This window comes from Delphinus delphis, chromosome 19 (genome assembly GCF_949987515.2).
Source record: "Delphinus delphis chromosome 19, mDelDel1.2, whole genome shotgun sequence".
Lineage (NCBI taxonomy): Eukaryota > Metazoa > Chordata > Mammalia > Artiodactyla > Delphinidae > Delphinus > Delphinus delphis.
Window position 1 is genome coordinate 26,098,407 of NC_082701.1, and position 22,446 is coordinate 26,120,852.

At 45.7% G+C, this 22,446-nt stretch overlaps 2 protein-coding genes across 3 annotated transcripts in view; one reads left to right on the forward strand and one right to left on the reverse strand.

Annotated features, from left to right (window-relative positions):
- The window catches only part of LOC132415251 (C-C motif chemokine 4), a 175,088-nt gene that overhangs the window by 121,786 nt on the left and 30,856 nt on the right, over positions 1 to 22,446 (forward strand). The window lies entirely within an intron of this gene.
- LOC132414214 (C-C motif chemokine 3-like) lies at positions 1,582 to 8,238 on the reverse strand. The gene is made up of 4 exons (XM_059996611.1): positions 8,129 to 8,238; positions 3,213 to 3,400; positions 2,450 to 2,564; positions 1,582 to 2,054 (listed from the first exon to the last, which is right to left on the reverse strand). Exons 2-4 carry the CDS (start codon positions 3,277 to 3,279, stop codon positions 1,964 to 1,966), a joined length of 273 nt encoding a protein of 90 aa, XP_059852594.1. The 5' UTR covers positions 3,280 to 3,400; positions 8,129 to 8,238; the 3' UTR covers positions 1,582 to 1,963.

A 22,446-nucleotide genomic window follows, 5' to 3' on the forward strand; every position in this document is an offset into this window, starting at 1 on the left:
ATCTTCAGAATTATATCTTTCATCAGTTTTGTAAAACTTTTAGCCATTATCCCTTCAGATCCATTTGCTGTCTTATTCTCTCTCTCCTCTCATTTTGAGATTCCAATTAACCAGATGACAGATGCCCTACTCTATCCTCTATGTTCTCTTATCTTCTTTTTTTGTAATTTTTTATTCTTCTGTTTCTCCTTGCTTCACTTTGATATGTTTTAAATTTACCGATATTTCTTCAGTTGGGTTTAATCTGCTCTGAGTTTTTATTTCAGTTTTTGCATTTTTCGGTTCCAGAATTTATTTCCGACTTTTACAAATCTGCAATGATACTCATTATAGTTTCCAGTTCCTTGCCAAAAAGCTCAAGCTTCTTTGTAAGGCATTAGCATTAACATCTGGGATCATGTTTAAAAACATTTTAGAGTTTGAGATTTTCTAAACCACCCAGGTGACTGGAGCTGGTCTCCTGTCTGTTCAAGGGATGGTTCTCTTCTAATTTACTTTTACTCCTAAGCCATCAGCCCAAACAGAGGAAGGTTTCTTACAGTCCCTTCACTTGGGCAAACCTGGACTTTGTTTTCCTGCAGTCTGGCAAGGCTGAGAAATGTTCAGCTCACCTTCTTAGCCACCTCTTCTGAATTGCAAACATCCTCAGTCTAGAAGAGGTCTCAGTGCCAGGCTCACATCTCTGGATTTCTGTCCTCTATGGGGTCTTAAATCAATAATTTCTTACTTCTCATTTGCTGAGGTAGGCTGTCTCTTATTAGAGAATTGTGCATTCCTGGTAACTCTGCTTCAGGTGGAACACTGAGAGACAACTTCCTAGTGTTTAATTAAGAGTGTGGGACTTGCTCTCCTCTGCAGGTTTGACCACAAAGTTACTAGCTGTGTGACCTTGGGAAAGCTCACTGAAACTCTGTTTTCTCATATGTCAAAGGAAGATAATCAGTATACACAACACAGTGATTTTGAAGAAGAGACAATGCATGTAAATCCCTTAGTACAGTCTGCGGTTCGTAGTAAGTCCTCAAAAACTGTTAGTCTTTATTCTTAAGAAAGCTGAATTTATGAAAATACATAAATATGCATGATCGAATACTTTGCTTTGGTGCAATGTAAGTGATGGATTTCCCTGGTGCATATAAATTTGCATTTGTTTTTAATACTTTTCTTTTCTTTTCTTTTTTTTTTTTTTGTGGTACGCTGGCCTCTCACCGCTGTGGTCTCTCCCACCGCGGAGCACAGGCCCCGGACGCGCAGGCCCAGGGGCCACAGCTCATGGGCCCACCCGCTCGGCGACATGTGGGATCCTCCTGGACCGGGGCACGAACCCGCGTCCCCCGCATCGGCAGGTGGACTCCCAACCACTGCGCCACCAGGGAAGCCCTTTTCTTCTTTTTTAGTCTATGGGAAATGTTTCCCTGGTATAAAGCCTGGTATTGTTGGGATAACATATCCTCATTCTCTTGCCTTCCCTTTCTACTCAGATGCCTCTAATCATTCTTTCTTATTCTTTCCAACCAATGAAACTGATTTGTCAGGGGATAAAAAGAATAACCAGTAGTCCAAGATATATTTAGGAAACAAAAAGAATCTTTATTATTCTGACATTTTGAACAGAGTAAAAGGCTCATAAAAACTCAGTAAGCATCTGTTGATGGGTTTGATCCAATGTCTACCCAGATACAGGAGTACCGTCATTCACCATCATCCCAAACATGAGTCAACCACTGTGTGATTGACTGGGAAGGGGCTTGGGAATGAGAGGGTGTCATATGATTTCTCAGAGAAAGCATCAAATGATATACACTATTTAACTAGCTTAACTAAATTAAAGAAAGTTTTCAGAATGTGGTTAGTGGAGGGGAGAGGGACTCATAGGAGAGGGAACTTCTGGGGTTGCAGTCCCCTGGTTCAGGTCCCTGCTGCCCAATCTACCCACACCTCTAACAGGCTCCTTCTGGACCACTCAGGGGCTCTTCTCCAGGTCCCTGAAGTATTCCTGGACCCAGTCATCGGTGGGATTGGCACAGATATATAAGCCCTTTCTGGTGACGAAGCTGTGGAGAGGGCAGAAGTATTATATAGAGAATGAGTAAGGATGTTCTTGACCACCTGTGGCCCTTTCATCTTCATCCCTATGGGATTAATGGAGATAACCTCAGGTCATCTCCTTTCTGCTGTCTCTTTCTCTCCTCTCTTCCCTCTACTTCTGGCCACATCCTCCCTGGCTCTCGGCAGGCCCCATCCCATGTCAGGAAACAGCCCAGTGGCCTCTCCCTGTGTGTCCTGCATACACAGAAAGCCCCCAGAGGGCTGGGCGCCTTCCCAGGATGGCTCCTTATCTACAAGCCGGTTCGCTTGAGATCTGCTCCCTGCTCTGACTCCTGTGGATACTCCCCCCGCCTCCACATCCTGTGTCTCCCCAGGGCTGAGCAGGAGGACTGACACTTACATGATACCAGGTCTGGAGCACTGGCTGCTGGTCTTAAAAAAGTTAACCACTTTTCTGTGGGGGATTTTCCGGGAGGTGTAGGTGAAGCAGCAGGTGGGTGCGGTGTAAACCCTACCTGTGGGGAAGCAAGAACAACAGTTACTCAGGAGTACAGGCAAGCCCCAGAGGATCAGGAAGAAGTGGAGAGAGACAGCGTAGCTCAGAGCTGAGGTTTGGGGGTAAAGGAAACCGGAAAGCATTTGATTCTTTCGTTTGTTTGTTTCTCATTAATTTCCCTCGTCTTGTTTTTGGTCTTGTCACTCCATTTTGGTCTCTATCTTTTTCTACAGGGAACTAAGCCCTGCGGAGGCTACTCCCTCCTCCTAACTCTCTTTGTGGAATTTTTTTCTGATCAATTGAAGGATAAGATGGCTGAGTTAAAGTACGAATGATTTTCACAACTCTTGGGAATCGCTGAATTGGGATTCTGAAACTTACCGCCAGGATCTAAATAGACCTGGATTCTACCTCATGCTAATAAGCAAATGTATTAGACTTCAATATTCTCATCTAAAAAGTAGGATAAAACCTCTCTAACTCCATCCTGAAGCCCAAATCAATAGAAGCTTTCGAACCTTCTTGAAGAAAACAACCATGTCATTTTTGAAACCCCGTTTGAGGTTCTTTAATTTCACATGTGGGTTCTTAGGCCACAGCACTTGGGCTAGACTTCAGACCAGAGTGTGGGAAGCAACGACTAAAGGAGGGCAGGTAACAGACTTACTTTTTGCATAGCAGCAGAGGGCCATGGTGCAGAGAAGGACAAAGATGGTAGCCACGATGACCTTCATGATGCGGGACAGGCAGGCAGAAGAGTGTGGACAGAGCTGAGATGGGGCTTGGGAACTCCCTACTGCTGGCCTCCTTCTGGAATGTGAGCTGTCTTCGCTCCTTTTAATAGGTGGTCCTGGGCTGCAGGAACATAAAAATCGGAGGTGCCTAAACAAGGAATTTTAAGTGTAGTGGTGTCGTTTGAGTTGTATAACCCAGCGTTGCCTGTGGTTACTAGAGAGGTTTTGGGTGCACCTAGCAATGGTTCAATTGCCAATTTGCTTGTGTGCTTATGAGGAAGTGGTTTCTCCAGATGGGGCACCAGGAGTTGGCATCGCCCAGGGATCAGGCTTAGCTGTTTCCTTTCCACGTGACAGATATCTCTCTGTAGTGAGTGATCACAGCCTTCTTCCATGGAGCAGGATGCTCTGATGGACTCCCACAATTGTCCTAAGTGTAAAAATGCCACTGAGTCTCAAGAAGGATAAGCCAAACTTAAGCGCACCCTAGATGGAAAGAACAGAATTGGAAAGGCTGGAGGTACAAGAACGGTGGAAATAAGGATTAGCTTTCCAGTACTGGTCTATTTGTCAAATACTCACCACATACCTACAATGAAGTCTGGATTTAACGCTGGCTAAGGGTCCAGCCTTAAAAACGTCCATATTATTTGAGCCAGAAATTCTGTTTTTTCAGAACCTATCCTATGGAAATGAACTCACAGAACATGGAAAATTTTAAGGACACTGTTATTTGGTGCAGCTTATCTTTGATCAAATAATTGACACCAAACTACATATTCTACAGAGCTGGAATGATAAAGTAAACCCACTGATAGACATAATGGTTAATGTTTAAGAGCCTAGTGCCAGCCTCTTAAACAAATAGAATGACGTGAAAAGACTTAATTTTTAATATTAAATATTAACAAGCAAGATGCAAAAAAAATCCTGAGAAGAGGAAGAAAAAACCAGAAAGAAATATGCCTGTCTGCCCCTCACCCCATGGCCCATGGGTTGGCTCTCCTCCACAAGCCCTGCCTGTCTCTAGGAAGGAGGAGTGATACCGATATTATACCAGGGTAGGAAAACTAGCTGTGTGTGTGTCACCATGACCATGAAGAAATTTGTGACAGATCTGGAGAGAAATAAGAGAAGCAGCAGGCACTGAGGTGTCTGCCCTAACCATGAAGAAGTGGCAACCAAGAGCCCGAGAAAAGCCAACTCAATTTTTTCTACCCTGGGCGGGGGCCGCCTAGAAGTTGGTGGAGATGTCAGAGCTCAGGGCTGCAGAGTAGGGCACAAACGAAGCGAGGAAACTAAGCATTTCTTCTTTTCCTTGAATTTTAAAAAATTAATTAATTTATTTATTTTTGGCTGTGTTGGGTCTTTGTTGCTGCGCCCGGGCTTTCTCTAGTTGCGGTGAGAGGGGGCTGCTCTTCGTTGCAGTATGCAGGGGCTTCTCACTGCGGTGGCTTCTCTTGTTGCAGAGCGCGGGCTGTAGGCGCACGGGCTTCGGTAGTTGTGGCTCGCAGGCTCCAGAGCACAGGCTCAGTAGTTGTGGCACACAGGCTTAGTTGCTCCGCGGCATGTGGGATCTTCCCGGACCAGGGATCGAACCCCTGTCCCCTGCATTGGCAGGTGGATTCTTAAGCGCTGCGCCACCAGGGAAGTCCCTACCTTGAATTTTTGTTTTGAATCTCTGCCTGTCTTGTTCTCAGTCTCTGGCTCCCTCTTCAGGGAATATAGCTATAGGAACAGTGAGCCCTTGTTCCGTCTCATTCGGGGGAACTTCATCTGGTGCACAGAGGCATTTCCCAGCAAGATACCACCTTCTGTACATCACCCAAAGTGTGGAGCTCCTTGGGAGAGCTGAGGGAATATATCATTTGGCTCATCCTAGGAACCAGCTGGACCTGGCATTTGCATCTTGTTAATGCCTGCATTAGACCTCAGTTTTCCCCACTAAAAATGGGTCCTAGTCCTCTTCTGCCTTTTAGATACAGAGGCTAGGAGAACTAAAACTTCTTGGGAAATAGTTCAGAATATTTTGAAAACTTTTGTGAATTCTTTGCTTTCACGTAAGGAATCTCAACCATAGGGCTTAAGTAATATGGTTTAGACATCCATCCAGAGCATTGGGAAACAATTCTAAAAGGGAGAAAGGATGAGGGTGCAGAGAGTCTTGCGATACAGACAAGACCTGTGAGCTGAGGGCCGTGGTGAGGAGATGGTGAACAAGGGCAGCCATGGGGAACTCATCAGTGATGGGCAGGCAGAGGGCAAAGCCAAGATAGGACTGGGTACTTGCTGCTGCCTCCATCCTTCTGGAGTCCATCCTGTATCCTTGTCCCTTTATAGGCAACTCTGAAGCATGAGAAGCTGGAGGCTGGGGATGACCAGATCGGAAGTTGTCGGATGGTGTCGTGTTATGAGTTGCACATGTCGGGGTCTGTGGGGTCACACGGAGGTTCAGGGCATCGGAGATAGAGCTCAGTTGCTCACTTGTTGGGGCTGATTGGCTGGAAATGTTTTGGACAGTGATAGGAGGTGACATGATGTTAGGGTTAGAGCTATAAGTACATGGAAAGATCTAGAGATTAATGGTTTCACCCACAGAGCAGATCTGATGCTTTGCTACAGCTCTTCTGATCATACAAGGTGACATTTATGGGTAATGCCCCAGCACCGTGAGCACACAAATCGCAATGAAAACCACACCCTGGGTGGAAAGGGCCATGACATCGTGTTGCTCAGAGTGCTTCTAAGGAAGTGATTCACCAAAAACGGGGGAAGACAGGAGTTGTTGTCTCTGGGGGACCAAGCTTAGCTGGTTCTTTCTACCAAGAACAGTTCTTTATGGCCCATACCGTTCCCTTTTTCCTTCCTCAGAGCAGACATGTCTAATGTTCTTCACAGGTGTTTTGACCATGACATACCTAATGATGCCACAGAGTCTAAAGTAGCCTGAGCCATGTTTGATCCAGTCCCAGATGGACAGAATGGAATTGGAGAAGCCTGGGCTACAGGCATGACAAGATAGATGAGATCCACTTTTTAATGACTGTTTCAATCATCAAACATTCACAAGTCCCTACAATGTGTCGTCACTGGGTTTAACAATAGCGTATAGAAATGGACATGCATTAGATAAAGGTGCCTCTATAGATCAGGAGCCTCAGTTGTTCTTATTTTTTGACTCAGAAAGTCTACAGCTAGGAAAATATCCTGTGGAAAAAAACTTCATTTGTGGAGAAAGTTTTATGCATATAGATGTTTGGTGCAGTTTATTTATAGCAATTAAACATTGGAACCAGTCCAAATGTGCTACAATAGTACATGATAATATAAATGCACTAGGCTGATGGTTGAGTAAATCAGGCAGCTCTTAAAAATACTGGAATGGGGCTTCCCTGGTGGCGCAGTGGTTGAGAGTCTGCCTGCCGATGCAGGGGACACGGGTTCGTGCCCCGGTCTGGGAAGATCCCACATGCCGCGGAGCGGCTGGGCCCGTGAGCCATGGCCGCTGAGCCTGCGCGTCCGCAGCCTGTGCTCTGCAACGGGAGAGGCCACAACAGTGAGAGGCCTGCGTACCGCAAAAAAAAAAAAAAAAAAAATACTGGAATGATTTGGAAAAGTCTTGTAATGTTAGGTATAAATAAGAAAAATACAAAATTGCATCCACATCATGACTACAGTAATGTCCCTTCCCCTCGCAGACACATAGTAAAAAGAGGTAAAAAAAGCAAGTAAGTAAATGGAACTATCATAAGCCTAGGGGGAAATGCACTTGAAAGAAATAAACCAAATTAATAGTGGTTAGGTTTGGGTAATAGAATTTTTCCTACCTTTAAGCAATGTAATTTTACTCAGATTATGCCTCGGAATACATTTATGCCACAATAAGACAGGAAGAATGTGGACAAAAGCCTCCTACATCCTTACTTGCACTTGTCATGCTTACCCAGCTTTCAGAAATGAAACAAGTTTTTTTTTCTTTTCTGTATTTTATATATAGTTAAAATTAGCTTTTACCACTTTTGAGGGTCATCTACAGTTAACATTACAAATTATGCAAAAAAAACCCAATTTGAATTAAAAACACTAGCAACACTGCTTTTTCTCTACTCCTGTGAGACTCCCTTCTATGCCTGTGGTTGAGACTTTTTGTGAAGATGTGATACCTGAGCAGCAGCCACCATTTCATCACCATGAGGTAACAAGCCCAAAGAAGAAAAGCCAATGAAATGATGGGGGCAGGGGATATGTTTAAGAAGGGAGTCCTTGATGACATTATTGAGCTGCTAGGCAAACCCTAGAAATGCCAGCTTGACTTTACAATAAGGAAACAGGAAATGTTCTAGGATTTTTAAGTAACGAGGACTTCCTTTTAAAATTTCTTTACTTTCACAGTTTCTAAGGGCGAATTATTATTGCAAGAGGTGAATACACCATCACGTATTTAACTGTAGCTCATCTTTTAATTGTTATAAATAAGCTGTGACAAACACCATGATGCCTACGATGTCATCTCTGTGTTTATTTCCATAGGATAGATCCCTGACAGAGAGCTCTGCTGTTCAAAGGGTAACAACATGTTAAGGCTCCTCATATTAGCTCCCAGTAAGCCCAGTTAAGCCAGGGACCAGCTGTTCTGTGTCCGTCTCAGCCTGTTGATGGTGATGCTACAGTTCAGAACGCCCTGCAGGATCTCACCTGGGCTGTACTCCTTGTGGGAGCCCCACAGACATTTCCCTGACCAGAGCCAATGTTGAGGCTGGACCAGCCACTGTGGTTCTTATTATGACTGCAAGACACACCTCAGCAACAAACATCAGGGGACTTTGAAAAGACAAGAATTGTTACTCACCGGTCCTGGAAGGTACACGGCACTGCTGGGGCCACACGGCGAGGTTGCCAGTAGAGAAAAAGCAAGCTCAGACCTGGGGTTCTGCCTTTATTGGGGCGAGGGTGGGGTGCCCAGGGTTTCATGTGTTCACTCTTTATTGGTGAATTTAAAACATAAAAGAGGAAATTAAACAGGGAAGGGAAAAGTGGGGTCACTCAAGGGGTCAGTTATCTAGGTCACCCAGAACTTTCTAAAAGGGGAACTTCATGGGTAGGGCAGCCTGGCCCTTTATCTAGTTGTGTATTGGGCAATGTGCTTATTCGAGATAGATTTCTTTGATATGGATGCCTCAGCAGTCAGGTAGAATGTTTGAGGAATGAGCCAGAGTCTGAAAGGCCAGCCTCAATCTGGCCCCTTCTGTAGCTGAGGCTTCTCCAGTTCTGCTGTCTCCATCCAGGCTATGGTTTCCCCTTGGGGTGTGCTTCTTAAGACTCCGTGGCATTATCATCTACATCACAGCTGTGCCGTCAGCTGGGGTGAGTACCAGAAGGTTCAGCCCTGTGGGAGAGATGCTTGGTCTACAGATCTGCTCTCATGAGAAGGCACCACCTACCCTGGTCACAGGGCCACACCAACCTCTCACCTCCTCTCACTGTGGAAACCATTTCCCCATCAAGTAAGCAACACAAGCATTCTTGCAAACAGCCTGAGCCTTTGTGGCAACCCAAAGCTTTCCTGGCTTGTGCAATTCGCTGCCTGATCCCAACACAGTGATAAAAAATTTCCTCCTTGGTCTACCCAAGTTTCCATCTTTGAATGCCCCAAGGCTGCCTATAACGAGGGGACATGGCTTAGACCCCAGAAGGAGGCTGCAGCTTCGAGTCGCCAAGTCCCAACTCTTCTTGGCCACCACTTGGGCTCTCACTCGGCTGTCAAGCATCATGGAGGTTCCCGGGGCCACCCTGGCTGTCCTGCTCCTCTCCGCAGCCCCCCGTGAGTCTGTCCTCCCTTTCTTTTGCCCTGTCCCCTGCCGCCCCCTCTCCCCACTCTCTGGCCACGGCTTGGGCCACAGTGCCAAAATCTTGTGCCCGAGCCCTGTAAGTAGACGACTTCAGAGAGATTTCAGACACTGTTTCCTGAGCAGAATTCCCCTTCTCAAGGGGTTTTAGCAATTCTAATCTCCGGCTCTGGGAGAGAGTGGGAGGGATTCCTGGGAAAATGAGACCCAGATGGGATTCTGACAAGAGGTGGAACCTGTGTCGAGCTGGCTCCCAGTGGTGTGGCCTTCACTCTCCTTAAGAATCCAGTTGAGACTCCCCAGTGAGAGAGAGAAAAAGAACTAGTTTGTTCAGAAAACTAAATCCTCCATAGAGAGGCACAGAGACTCCAAACCAAGACAGACAACCCCGAAAGAGAGACACAGAAATAAAAATGTCGAAGGAAAGAGGAAATGCCAACTTCCTCCTGGATCCCCCCCGCCCATCCTCCTCCCCTCCGGCAGCACTGTCTCCTTCAGGTCCGCCTGACCCTCCAGCTGCAGCTGGTTCACCTTTTCCTCTGAACAAGGACTTAGGATCAATCTGTCCTGTTTCTCACGGTTGGTGCCAACACCCCGACCGCCTGCTGCTTCTCCTACATCTCCTGGCAGATCCCGTGTAAATTCATGGATGACTATTATGAGACCAGCCGCCAGTGCTGAAAGCCCAGTGTCATGTAAGGGCCAGTTTCCTTGCCCACCCTGGGGAAGCAGACTGGGGGTCTGGCCTGAGGCACCTCCTCAGAGCTCAGGACACCAGGAGAGGCCACTGCCGTGTTTTCTGACCTGCTCTGGGGCCTGCAGAGAGTCCTGGAGGGTCTGCCCACCGGGCAGAGGGAAGAGTGACAGCAGGAAGTTGGCTTTCCCAAGGGACCCCCATATGAGACACAGGGATGGTCTGTAAACCCCAAGAATAAGGACATGATATCAAGCATGTGGATAGGCTCTGAGAGGTCTGGGGCAGAGAAGGAGGGAGGGGTCACAGTGGGCCCAGGATTCCCCTGTGGGATTCCTCAGTGTGTAATCCTTCCACTCCTCTCCACAGCTTCCAAACCAAAAGAGGCCAGGAGGTCTGTGCCGACCCCAATGGGGACTGAGTCCAGGAATACATCACTGACCTGGAGCTGAGTGCCTGAGTGGCCTGGGAGCTGCAGGGAAGGTGTTACATCTATGGTAGATGGGGGAGCAGGACAGTAACCCTGGGACTCCAAAAGGCACCTCTTCTGTGGGTCACATCCCCGCCCCCAGCCACACTCTGGGGCCCTCCTTAACTTTGATGTATCTTATTTAACTTTTGTCATTTATTTCCACTGTCGAAGTGGGTGATGTAATGAATATTTGCTCTGACACCGCATGTCATCCTCTTCACCATCCATCCCTCCTCCTTCCTCTTCAGTTCTCCTCACTCTCAATACGTGGACCAATCAGTGTGATTAGCGCTCTCTTGGCAGAAATGGCATCACACACAACAAACAACACATGCTGATTGAGTGCTTTTGCCCGGCACCATGATTCAAAATATCGAAGGCTCTTATATAAAAGGTAACCCAGCATTTTCCTTGTGCTGACTCTCTTGATTTTGTTTTCCCAACTAACCTGAATCACAGGTTGAGAGGAGTACTGGGGGAAGAAGTAGGGAAATATGAAAACGGGCAGAAAGCAGTGAGAAAGGGATAAAAGCACTAGTAGAGGGACACCAGACATCTCCCTGGAGATACTTTCCTGGAAAGTTGAAACTGACATATTACTTTGTAAGCAAATCACAATGGATATGGTCTAGGAAAATTTCCTAGTTAAATGAATACCATGGTGATGCGAATGTGTGCACACAAGTTCCTTTTCATAAATGATTTCCTCAGAATGATGGCTAACACTTGTTGAGGGCTTACCAAGTGTTGGGTTCTTCGCTAAATGCATACATTAGTGCTGTGCTAAGTGTTTACATTAGTGCTGTGCTGAGTGCTCACATTAGTGACAGTCTAGCCACTCCTGCCTGCAGTCTGTCAAGGATACCCTACCCGCCAGTTGACTGAGAGGCTTGGTCACCTCCTCTGTTGTTCTGCACTTTGCTTTCTCCGGGAATGTTCTCCATAGCCACACCTGAGCTGAGGCTTGGGGGCCAGAGTGGCCAGAGTTAAATATAAATACAGGATGAAGAATTCTTCACTATAAGGATGTCCCATGCAATAGATGGGACATACTTATACAAAAAGTATTTGTCGTGTATCTGAAATTCAATTTTAACTGGGAATCCTGTATTTCATCTGGTAACCCTACTTGGGGTGCATACCTGTCATAATGGCTGCCTAGTTCCTGCTGGAGATGGGTGCTATAGGATTGGCTTGAGGGAAGAGCAGTGCTTTTCAACCTTGAATTCACATAGAATTACTTGCAGGAGCTTTTTAAAAAACTCTATTGCCTGGAGAGCACCTCCAAAATTATGGGTTTAATGAGATTTAGGTGGGAACGGGGCAGCAGTAATTTTAAAATGTTAATGCACAGGTAGTTTGAGAACCAATGTTGGGGTGTAGTCCTTGTCTGTTTTTGGCTGGTCTTGGGGTTTCAGAGGCAATACAGCTCCTTTCCCATTTTTCAAAGTTCTGATATGTTTTTGGTCAATTCCACTGGATGGTTAATTAGCAGAAAATCCATCAGTTACTGTTACTTTTAGAACGGGGGTTTTGGAACTCCTCTCTCATAGCACAGTACTGGGAGCTCTGGGCGTCCCCTTTACCGTCACACCCCTCTCCCCCATGTCACTGGCTGCTATCTCCCCATGGCCCTCTGCTGATGAAACGATGCCACAGGCATGGAGGTTTCCTTAATTAGCTCCAAGTATGTTGCCGCAGTTGTTGCCTCCAACTGCATCCCAGTTGCCTGCGTCTTCACAGAGAACATGATGGTTCATTTTGTCCACAAGATAAATATTTAAAGGAGGGGTCTGAGAACGGGATGACTCAGGCTGTATATGGACCCCACTTTTTTGTCCTCTCTATTCTCTCATCTTCCCATTTCTTCTTATACTAACATTAGCTTGGAGGAAAGAATTCTGCTTTTCCAGATGACTGATTCTCAATCGGCTTGATTTGCAGGCAGCAAGCAGAAAGGGTTTCTCTTAAGCAAACTATACTTTTTTCCTTCTCTGCTATTGGAGAAGCCAGTTTCAAAGTGAGCCAATCTCTTTCTTAGTGGGCTTTGCTCATGTATGCAAGAAGTAATCAGTCTTCAACATCCTGAATTTTGCTTTTGGATGCAACCTTGGTAGGCAGATGACCTTGGTGAGAATACGTGAGGCCGTGGGGGTGACCCGCTGTTGTGCTGACCAGAGGTATCCTTACTGATTTTGCATTCAGCTCCTGCCCTCAGCCAATTCCACTTTTGGGGTCTGCTGCCTGCAACACTGCAGTCTGTGTCACTTAGGGATGTTTTGAGTTACTGTATCAGAAAAGCTGGCTCAATCTGACTAACCCGATAAAGGAAACTTGTTAGTTCACTTAACTGAAGCTTCAGGAAGTATTGATTGACTACCTTCAGGCAAAGCTTGATCCAGTGGTCCTTAAAGTATCACCATAAACCATATTTCTTTCTGAATTTCTTTTTTTAAAATAGATTTTATTTATTTATTTATTTACTGGCTGTGATGGGGCTTTGTTGCTGCACGCGGGTTTTCTCTAGTTGCGGTGAGCGGGGGCTACTCTTCTTTGCGGTGCGTGGGCTTCTGATTGCGGTGGCTTCTCTTGTCGTGGAGCACAGGCTCTAGGTGTGCAGGCTTCAGTAGTTGTGGCACACGGGCTCAGTAGTTGTGGCTCACGGGCTCTAGAGCACAGGCTCAGTAGTTATGGCGCAGGGGCTTAGTTGCTCCGTGGCACGTGAGATCTTCCCGGACCAGGGCTGGAACCCATGTCCCCTGCATCGGCAGGCGGATTCTTAACCACTGCACCACCAGGGAAGCCCTCTTTCTGAATTTCTGATCTCCCTTTCATTTGAGAGCTTCATCCTAGGACCTCAACTGTAAAGTGAGTCATTTTGCTTGCAGGCACTTCCAGATGTTATGAGTTCCCCCCACCCCTCAAGATCCCTTCACTGCGTTTCAAGAGGAGAATGACCTCTCTTCACACAGGTGGAACCCGCTAGGCGGTCCGCTCTCTTTCTTCTTCCTATAGATATAGAATGTGCTTGTTGACTTCCTGAGCCAGACTGAGTAGGAGAGAAGAACATGAGCTAAGGGGCAGCGCAGAGAAAGGAGTGAGTTTCCTCTTGGTCAAGCTGTGTACGGCCCCGGGCGTCCCCGGGAGTCCCGACCAGCAGGACAGATCCTTGTGAGTCCGAGGAGGAACCTGTGGGGGTTGAAAAAAGGGGGAAGGGCAGGAGACGCGAAAGAATGGAGGCAAGACAGAATCCTGATCAAGCCTCAAACTTTTATTGCTGCGGTAGCTGTATTTATACACTGCAGAGAAAGGGGGGCGGGATTCAGAATGAGGGAAGTACTTGGCTAATCATCATTGGTGCTGCGTGCGCGGGCTTTCATTTTAGGCGCGAACTTCTATCTCATAAATCAGGAAGAGAAGCAGGGTGTCGGCCATCTTCTAAAGGCGAAAACTTCTTGGCTCCCAACATTTCCTCCCTTTTTATTTCTTTTAAGGAGGTGGGCATTAACCGAGTGAGGGAGTAGTGACCTGAATCCTCCCGTGGACAAGGTATGTGTGTCCACACTCATCGGCTCTTGGTATCTTTTGGGGAGGAGAGGCAGAGCCAAAGATAATCTTAGCTACTAAAAGCCAAAAACAATGTTTAGATACCAACCTCTATCATAATTCAGGTATACTCACAGGGAATAACAGAGATTACCTTGTATATACATATATACACGTTTTCCCTTGTGCATGCTTTGCTGCCACACTCAACTCGGTACCCATACCCTCCATCAAAGAGGGGGGTAGGCATGTCTCTGTTTCATGCCGCTCCAGTGGAGGGGCAGCCAGAATCATCCTTTGGTTCTGCTTCTGTAATGGCGAGGCGATGGTAATGTATCAGGTTAAATTTTGAGGCAAGTGGGGAGTGCTTTCAGCCTGTCCAACAACCAGCAAAGATGACAGGATCAGGGTCACAACGGATAGCTCATGTCGTCTCTGCCGCTCTTTCAATATTAGGAGGGTCTCCATCTTTTTCTGAAAAAGAAAAAGAAATACAATCTCAGGGAAAAGGGCCCTGGATAAAATTTATTACTTTATAGAACTTATAGGTTTAATAAGGCGCTCAGGCAACCAGCGTGCTCCACCTTCTTTGGTATTATATACACATGCGGATCCCCTCCCCCAGATGAGGAGTGGATCGGGTCCATGCCATTTAAAGGTCAAAGGGTCTTTCCACATAACTTGTGCATATTGATTTTTAGTTTCTTGATGCCAAAGGCGATCGGCGGCAGATCTACCATTATTATCTAATTGTAAAAAATTAATTACAAACAGGGCATGACTAAGAATATTTTTTGGGGAATTTTTTGTAGCAGTTAAATCATTATTTTTAAGCTTGGAAATGGTATTTTTAAGGGTTTGATGGGCTCTTTCTACTATGCCTTGACCCTGGGGGTTATATGGAATTCCCGTAAGATGTTTTATTTGAAGCCGGGTGCAAAAATCTTGGAAAGCCTGGGAGGTATACCCAGGCCCATTATCTGTTTTAATTATTTGAGGCTTGCCTAAAACTGTAAAACATTGGAGCACATGTGAAATAATGTTTTTTGTGGCTTCTCCTCCCTGAAGGGAGGCATATATAAAGCCGCTAAAGGTATCAATGGACACATGAATAAATTTTAATTTTCCAAATTTAGCAAGATGGGTAACATCCATCTGCCAGATTTCATTAGGTAATAGACCTCTTGGGTTTACCCCAAGATGTGGAAGAGGTAAAAATGTAACGCACCCTGGACAATTTTTTACAATTTGTCTTGATTGTTCTCGAGTAAGCTTAAACATTAAGCGAAGAGTATGTGCATTAACATGATGTAGCTGATGAAATTGAGTAGCTTGAGAAACAGAATCAGAGGTTACGGTGCACATCAGGCGGGCATTTTTATCAGCTAAATCATTGCCCTGAGAGAGGGGTCCAGGAAGATCTGTATGAGCCCTAAGATGATCAATAAAAAAAGGCGCTTGTCTTCGAAGTATAAGACTTTGAAGTTGTTGAAAAAGGGGAACAGCATTGGAAGAGGGTTTAATATATGGAACAGTTTCTAAAAGGGGGACGGACAAAGCTATATATGAGCTGTCCGTATATAAATTAAAGGGGATATTCTGTAACATCTCAAAAACCTGAAGAATGGCAAAAAGCTCAACAAGTTGTGCTGATAAAAAGGGGGACTGTACCCTATAGGGCTGATTATTTATAACAAATACAGCAACACCGGATGATGATCCATCAGTGAATACTAGGGCAGCATCTCCCAGAGGAACAGCAGAAGTGATTTTGGGAAATATAAACAGATGTTTTCTAGCAAACTGAAGGAGCTTATCAGGTGGATAATGATTATCAATATTACCCTGAAAGGAGGATAAGGAAACAAGCCATTTATCATCAGTTTGTAATAACCAACTAAGCTCTTCTTTGGTATAGGGGAGAATCAAATGATCAGGATCTCTGCCAAAAAATTGACGGCTTTTTTCTCTGCCCAAAGTAAGAACCTGTGCTACTAAGGAAGGGTAGGTCTTAAGCACTTTATTAGGAGATACGGACAAATGTATCCACAAGAGGGGATGATCTTGCCATAGGACTCCAGTGGGTGTATGTGCAGTGGCACAAATAATCAAACTAAAGGGACGACCATAATCTAAAAAGGTAATCTGTTGACATCTAATGGCCTTTTCTACTAATTGAAGAGAATTTTTAGCCTCCTTAGTCAGCCTACGGGGTGACAAGGGATCTGATGGCCCTTGTAAAATTTCGAATAAGGGTTTTAACTCTCCCGTAGTAAGTTTAAGATACGGTCGTAGCCAATTAATATCTCCCCAAAATTTTTGAAAATCATTGAGGGTTTGCAAATGTGATACTTGTATGCGTATCTTTTGAGTGGTAATTATTTTTTTGTTTAATTCGAAACCAAGATAATAGTATGGATCTTTTAATTGTACCTTATTTGAAGCAATTTGAAGGCCAGAGGAAGCAAGATTATCTTTTAAATCTTGATAACACTTAAGGAGTTCATCAGTTGATTTTCCAGCCAAAAGAATATCATCCATATAATGAATGATATAGATACCAGGCCAACGAGCCCTAAGAGGGTCTACAGCTTGTGCAACAAATTTTTGACATAAGGTGGGGCTATTGGCCATACCCTGCGGGAGGACCTTCCATTGAAAACGTGGCATTGGGCCTTTAAAATTAATTACTGGGAGACTAAATGCAAAACGCTCTCTATCCTGAGGATGGAGAGGGATAGTAAAAAAGCAATCTTTAAGATCAATAATGATTTTAAAATAGCCAGCTGGAATGGCAATAGGAGAAGGCAAGCCAGGCTGTAAAGCTCCCATAGTAAACATTGTTTTATTAATTTCCCTAAGATCTTGGAGAAGTCGCCATGAGCCAGATCTCTTTTTTATCACAAATATAGGGGTATTCCATGGCGAAGTAGTGGCTTCTAAATGTCCAGCGGCCAATTGTTCCTGCACTAACTTTGTGGCAGCTGTAAGTTTTTCTTCTGTTAGAGGCCATTGGTCCACCCAAACGGGATCATTAGTTTTCCATCGTATTTTGTCCGCATGGGGCACAGGAAGGTCAATGGCCGCTAAGAAAAAGGCGAACTGCCTAGGCCCTGGCGATTTATGTTAGATGCCAGGGAAATAGGTCGTGTAATGCCCTGATTATTTTTTCCTAAGCCTAAGCCTGGTAGAAACCCTTGGTTTAGCATTTGTTGGGTCACCACCTCATTGGGGCTGGCCATGATTAACTTTAATTGTGACAGGATGTCACGTCCCCAAAGATTCAACGGGATATGTGGCAAAATATAAGGTTGTACCTGTCCAGTATTACCTTCAGTATCTATCCATGTAAGAACTTTAGAACTCCGTTTAGGATTGGTAGAATGTCCTATGCCTTGTAAATGAGTTATAGACACTGTACAAGGCCAAGAGGAGGGCCAATATTTTTCCGAAATAACTGTTGCATCGGCTCCTGTATCGACTAAACCCTCAAATTTCTTTCCATCTAACCACAGGGTTAGGAGTGGCCTTTCAGGAGTAATTTGTTGGACCCAATAAACATCTGAGGAGCCAAAAGCAGCATCTGCTCTAGGACAATTAGTATGGCTCTTATTTAAAGAATTTAGGGGCAACAATACTAACTGTGCTATCCTTTGACCTTTAGGGATTGATATAGGGCCTTGTAAAGCAGATGCCAAAAGGGTAATTTGACCTGAATAATCATTATCAATAACACCAGGTATAATTTGGAGGCCAGCCAAAGCGGAACTACCTCTTCCTAAAATTAAACCAAAAGTATTTGGGGGCAGGGGGCCATAAACTTCTGTGGGAATTGGTTGTACTCCTTGTTCTGGGACTAATATTGAGTCGGTGGAGGCACAGAGGTCCAATCCTGCGCTTCCGGGTGTGGCTCGACAGAGGGAGCCAACATCTGGGTGCAGGGAACTTGTCCAGATTTTTGAGGAACAAACCGAATTGCCCCTTGGTTTGGTTCCAAGGAAGGGGCCAGGGGCTGGCCCCGTGAAAAGTTTCCCTGTTTTTTGGGGAGCAATTGGCCATTTATATCCGTTTTTGAAAAACATTCTGAAGACCAATGTTTGCCTCTTTTACAACGAGGGCAAACGGTGGTGGGAGGAGCCCGGGATTGATATTGGGGTTGTTGTGGGTTAGCCTTTGATGACTGTCCTTGTCTATGTAATGAACAATCCCGGGCAAAATGTCCAGGTTGTTTGCAATTATAGCAAGTTTTTTGTTGTTTATCTAGGACGGATGTATCTTTAATAAAATCTTTTAGAGCAGCTCCAATCGCAAGACCAACAGAATGGGAGGGACCAATTCCGGAGCACAACTTAATGTAATCAGCCAGGCTACCACCACGATGAGCCCGAAGGGCAGCTTGGCAGGCCGGATTGGCATTTTCATAAGCTAAATGTTTAACAAAGGCATTATCAGTTTCACTATCACCCACTACACGCTCGGCGGCGTCCGTGAGGCGGCTAATAAACTCACAATAAGGCTCTTCTGGTCCCTGGCGAATTTTTGCCAAGGAAGTTGTGGGCGAACCCTTAGGCGGAAGACGGCGCCAGGCCTTAAGGCCAGCATGTTGTATTTGAGCCAACAAACCAGGGGGAAAAGCAGCCTGAGACTCATTGGATTCATAGGGGGGACGGCCAAGTAATTTATCTCGGGTCCATGATCGGGAAGTTCTGTTTTCAGCATTTCTTTGGGCAGTTTCTCTACAATTTTCTGCAAATTCAGTGCGCCATAAAACAAAATCTCCCCCAGAAAGGGTGGCCCGAGCCAGGGTAAGCCAATCATTTGGGGTCAGCCAGCGATCGCTTAATCCCTCCAAGATTGCCAATGTATAAGGGGCTGTGGGCCCATAATTATTGACAGCAGATTTTAAATCTTTTATATGTTTTAAATTGAGGCGGCGATATTTATGTTCAAAAGGGCTGCCCCCAGAAGAATTATGAATATCTGGTCCCTCATCAGGTTCAGGAGATTCTTCTCCCTCTTCCTCTTCCCCTTCCTCACTATCTTCAGCTTGAATTTCACCTTGAGTGGGTAAATTTTGACTGCGAGTAACAGGGAAGGCTAACTTAATGGATCCTGGTTTTTGTCGAAGCGGGGGTTTATTGGGACCGTTCGAGACATTAAAAGAAGTAAGCTCCACCTCAAGGGCCTTAAGCTCCTTTAGGAGATCCAAGCGTTCCCGTTTTTGTTGTAAAACATCTCTCAAAGAGGAAATTTCCTGGGTTAAGGCCATCTTAGCCTGTCGAAGGGGATCAATCAGGGGGGCAATGGGAGCAGGGGCGCTAAAGGCAGGCATCTGATGAGGAGTATTATAAGATGGTGGAGGCTTCAAAAGGGGGAATCCCCAGGGATCATCATTGCGATGATAACGAGCAGCCTGCTCATCGAGAGTTTCCTGATCTTGGGGGGAAAGCTGGTCATCATTGGGATCACCCTTAATAGCAGTAAGGGAAGGATAAATCTTTGGGATAACTTTATCATCTGTGGGATAATGATGACCGGTTTCTGGAATTTTTGGGAACTCTTCATTTGAACCCATATCAATGGTAACGGATGGACAAGCTGAATGGAGACGAGAGGCTGCTTTAAGAATTGTTTCCCCGGTCTCTACAACCTTTTGGACATCGGGGTCAAAAAAATGACCCATGAGAATCTCCCTAATTAAATTCCAATACGAAAATGCAGTCACAGGCACTTTAGAAGGCCCAAAGGTTTGATAATAATCATTTAAACAATTTCCTACACGATTCCAGCATTTTTTATCTATTGTCCCTTCCTGTGGGAACCATGGGCAAACATCAGACAAGAACATAAAAAATTCACGCAAATCTTTTTTTCTAGCCTTAATCTTCCGCATCTTGAGGGAATGAATCCTCGATCCCCTGAAGAAAGAGTTCATGGGAACTCAATTCCTGTCCCATATTTATAGCTCCGCTTACCTTATCCTCAGGTCACGACTGCCGAAGGGCGGCCAGTCCTCCGGGGACCTAATCAAGCTGCACTTTCGAGTAAGTCTCGCGGTGGCTCAGTGGGTGCCTGGCCAGGCGTTCGTAAGCGTGCTACCTCCGTCAGGATCCGTTCCTCGAGCCCCACGTTAGGCGCCAATTGTGTACGGCCCCGGGCGTCCCCGGGAGTCCCGACCAGCAGGACAAATCCTTGTGAGTCCGAGGAGGAACCTGTGGGGGTTGAAAAAAGGGGGAAGGGCAGGAGACGTGAAAGAATGGAGGCAAGACAGAATCCTGATCAAGCCTCAAACTTTTATTGCTGCGGTAGCTGTATTTATACACTGCAGAGAAAGGGGGGCGGGATTCAGAATGAGGGAAGTACTTGGCTAATCATCATTGGTGCTGTGTGCGCGGGCTTTCATTTTAGGCGCGAACTTCTATCTCATAAATCAGGAAGAGAAGCAGGGTGTCGGCCATCTTCTAATGGCGAAAACTTCTTGGCTCCCAACATCAAGCGACCCTGTGGAAGGTTCTGGAGCTTGAGCCTTCTTCTCAACGACACAGCACAGATTGGGGAATCATATATCCCACCTTTTCTGGGGAAGACCCCGTTTATGCTGGTTGTGCCAGCATAATTACTGATAGTACCCTCTTTGACCCTCAGAACGGTCATCCTACCAATAGGGGGTCTAAGTCTTGAAAGGTCTCTAACGGCAGGAGCTCAGGGTTGATGTCCACAAAGGTCCCTGGCTGTGTGGGCAGAGGATGCTGAAGTCCAGTCTGCACATCACCTGTAAACTCTTACACCCAACGCAGGGCCAGGTGTGCTCCAAGAGGGAGACTTTTCTTAACATGCTCAGGCTAGCGAAGGCCCAGGCGTGCTGCCAGTGGTGTGGACTGAGGGAGAGATGAAGGGTGCGGGCAGGAGTGGGATGTCAACATCAGGGAACTATGCAAAGAGAGGACCCACAGAAACCCCTTCTGTGCAAAGAAATGCATGTGCTGCCCAAAAGAGCATCAGTGGCTTATTGGTATTAAAAAGAGAAGCAGAGATAACAGACAGAAGGGAAAAGGGACTACATCTGTTAAGTTTTCTCTTTACTCCAGTATCACCCCACATAGACCACCCACCTCGCCACCATACCAGAAGAATTAGGCCTTTAAAAGAGAGGAGGGGAAGGGATCCAGGACCAAACTAAAGCCTCATCTCACTCCAACTCCTCTGAGCCCAAGTTGCACCAATGGGAGGTGTGGAGGTGGGGAGAAGTGGAGATGAGATCAAATTTGAGATTGAAGTTTTAAACTGAAAGAATTTTAATTACTGAATGTGGCCAGAAAGTTATGGGATCTGCCCCAAAATGTTGTTAAGGTGGAACCAGCAGTGGGAGAAAAGTTCAGCATTTTATGTTTGTTTTCTGTAAGAGTCAGGATAGGACAGGCTATAGTTCTGTAATGAACAACCCCCCAGTACATTAACGAAATAAAAGTTTCTCGCTTGCACAAGATCTGATGTAGGTTGGATCATTGGTTCTCAAAATTTAGTGTGCTCCAGAATCACCTGGAGGGCCTGTCTAAGCCCAAGAGGCTCTAATTCTATATGCCTGGGGTATGGCTCAGCTCTGCTTTTCTATTGGGCTTTCAGGTGATGCTGCTGCCGCTGGCCCATGAACTGTACTTTGAGTTGTACTGATCCCAGAGCAGCTTGCCTGGTGACTCAGGAATCTAGGCTGCTTCCATCCCGTAGCTATAGCTTCTGGAATGAGAGAGAAGGAGACAGAAAAGGCGTACTGCTTTTAACTGTTCTGGCCCAGAAGTGACACACATCACTTCTGCTTACAGACCATTGAGCAGAATTAGTCACAAGAGACCAACCCAGCTGCAAAGTAGGGAAACATATGGACTATTTAGGGAGCACTGTCTCTGCCACTTACTCTCAAACAAAAGGGTAACCAAGGAAAGAGGTCTGACCAATGTGAACTTTTATTTTTGGCCGCGCATGCAGATTGCGGGATCTTAGTTCCTCCACCAGGGATTGAACCCGTGCCCTCAGCAGTGAAAGCACCAAGTCCTAACCACTGGACCACCAGGGAATTCCTGACCAATGTGAACTTGTAGTCTATGAGAGTATTTTGCTTTTTCTTTTCCTAACCCCCTTATTACTAAAAGATGACTGTCAGTTTAGTACTCATCCTACATGTGAGGTATTCATGCAATATTCGTGCTGTCAAGATGTGGACTAAACCCTAGATCTGTTGGGAAACATTTCAATGCTCATAGGCCAATAGTGTAAGTCATCAGATGTTGAGAGTCCACAGAAGCAAGGAGGAGACTCCATGGCTTCAACAAGAGCAGAGGTTCCTCCTGTGATCACTCCTAATAATGCCCACACACTTGTCATGGGTGGTTTGCTATGTTGTTGGGCAGAAGGGAGAATATCTCAGAATGGGAAAGGATTATAAAATGTTGCATGGGAGGAGCCGTGTGTGCAGGTAGGTGTGCGTGTGCGTGTGTGTGGAGAGAGAGAGAGAGAGAGAGAGAGAGAGAGAATCCTGAGTCAAAATGTACCCCTTGGAGCTAGACAGGATATGTTTGTTACCTTGATCTCTTGATACAATGGACAGCATGACA

Coding starts and splice junctions, on each gene's coding strand:
- LOC132414214 (XM_059996611.1), bottom strand. CDS start 3,279: ATGAAGGTCATCGTGGCTACCATCTTTGTCCTTCTCTGCACCATGGCC. Junction 2,565..3,212: donor CCTCTGCTGCTATGCAAAAA/GTAAGTCTGTTA, acceptor GCTTCCCCACAG/GTAGGGTTTACACCGCACCC. Junction 2,055..2,449: donor TGCTCCAGACCTGGTATCAT/GTAAGTGTCAGT, acceptor CCCTCTCCACAG/CTTCGTCACCAGAAAGGGCT.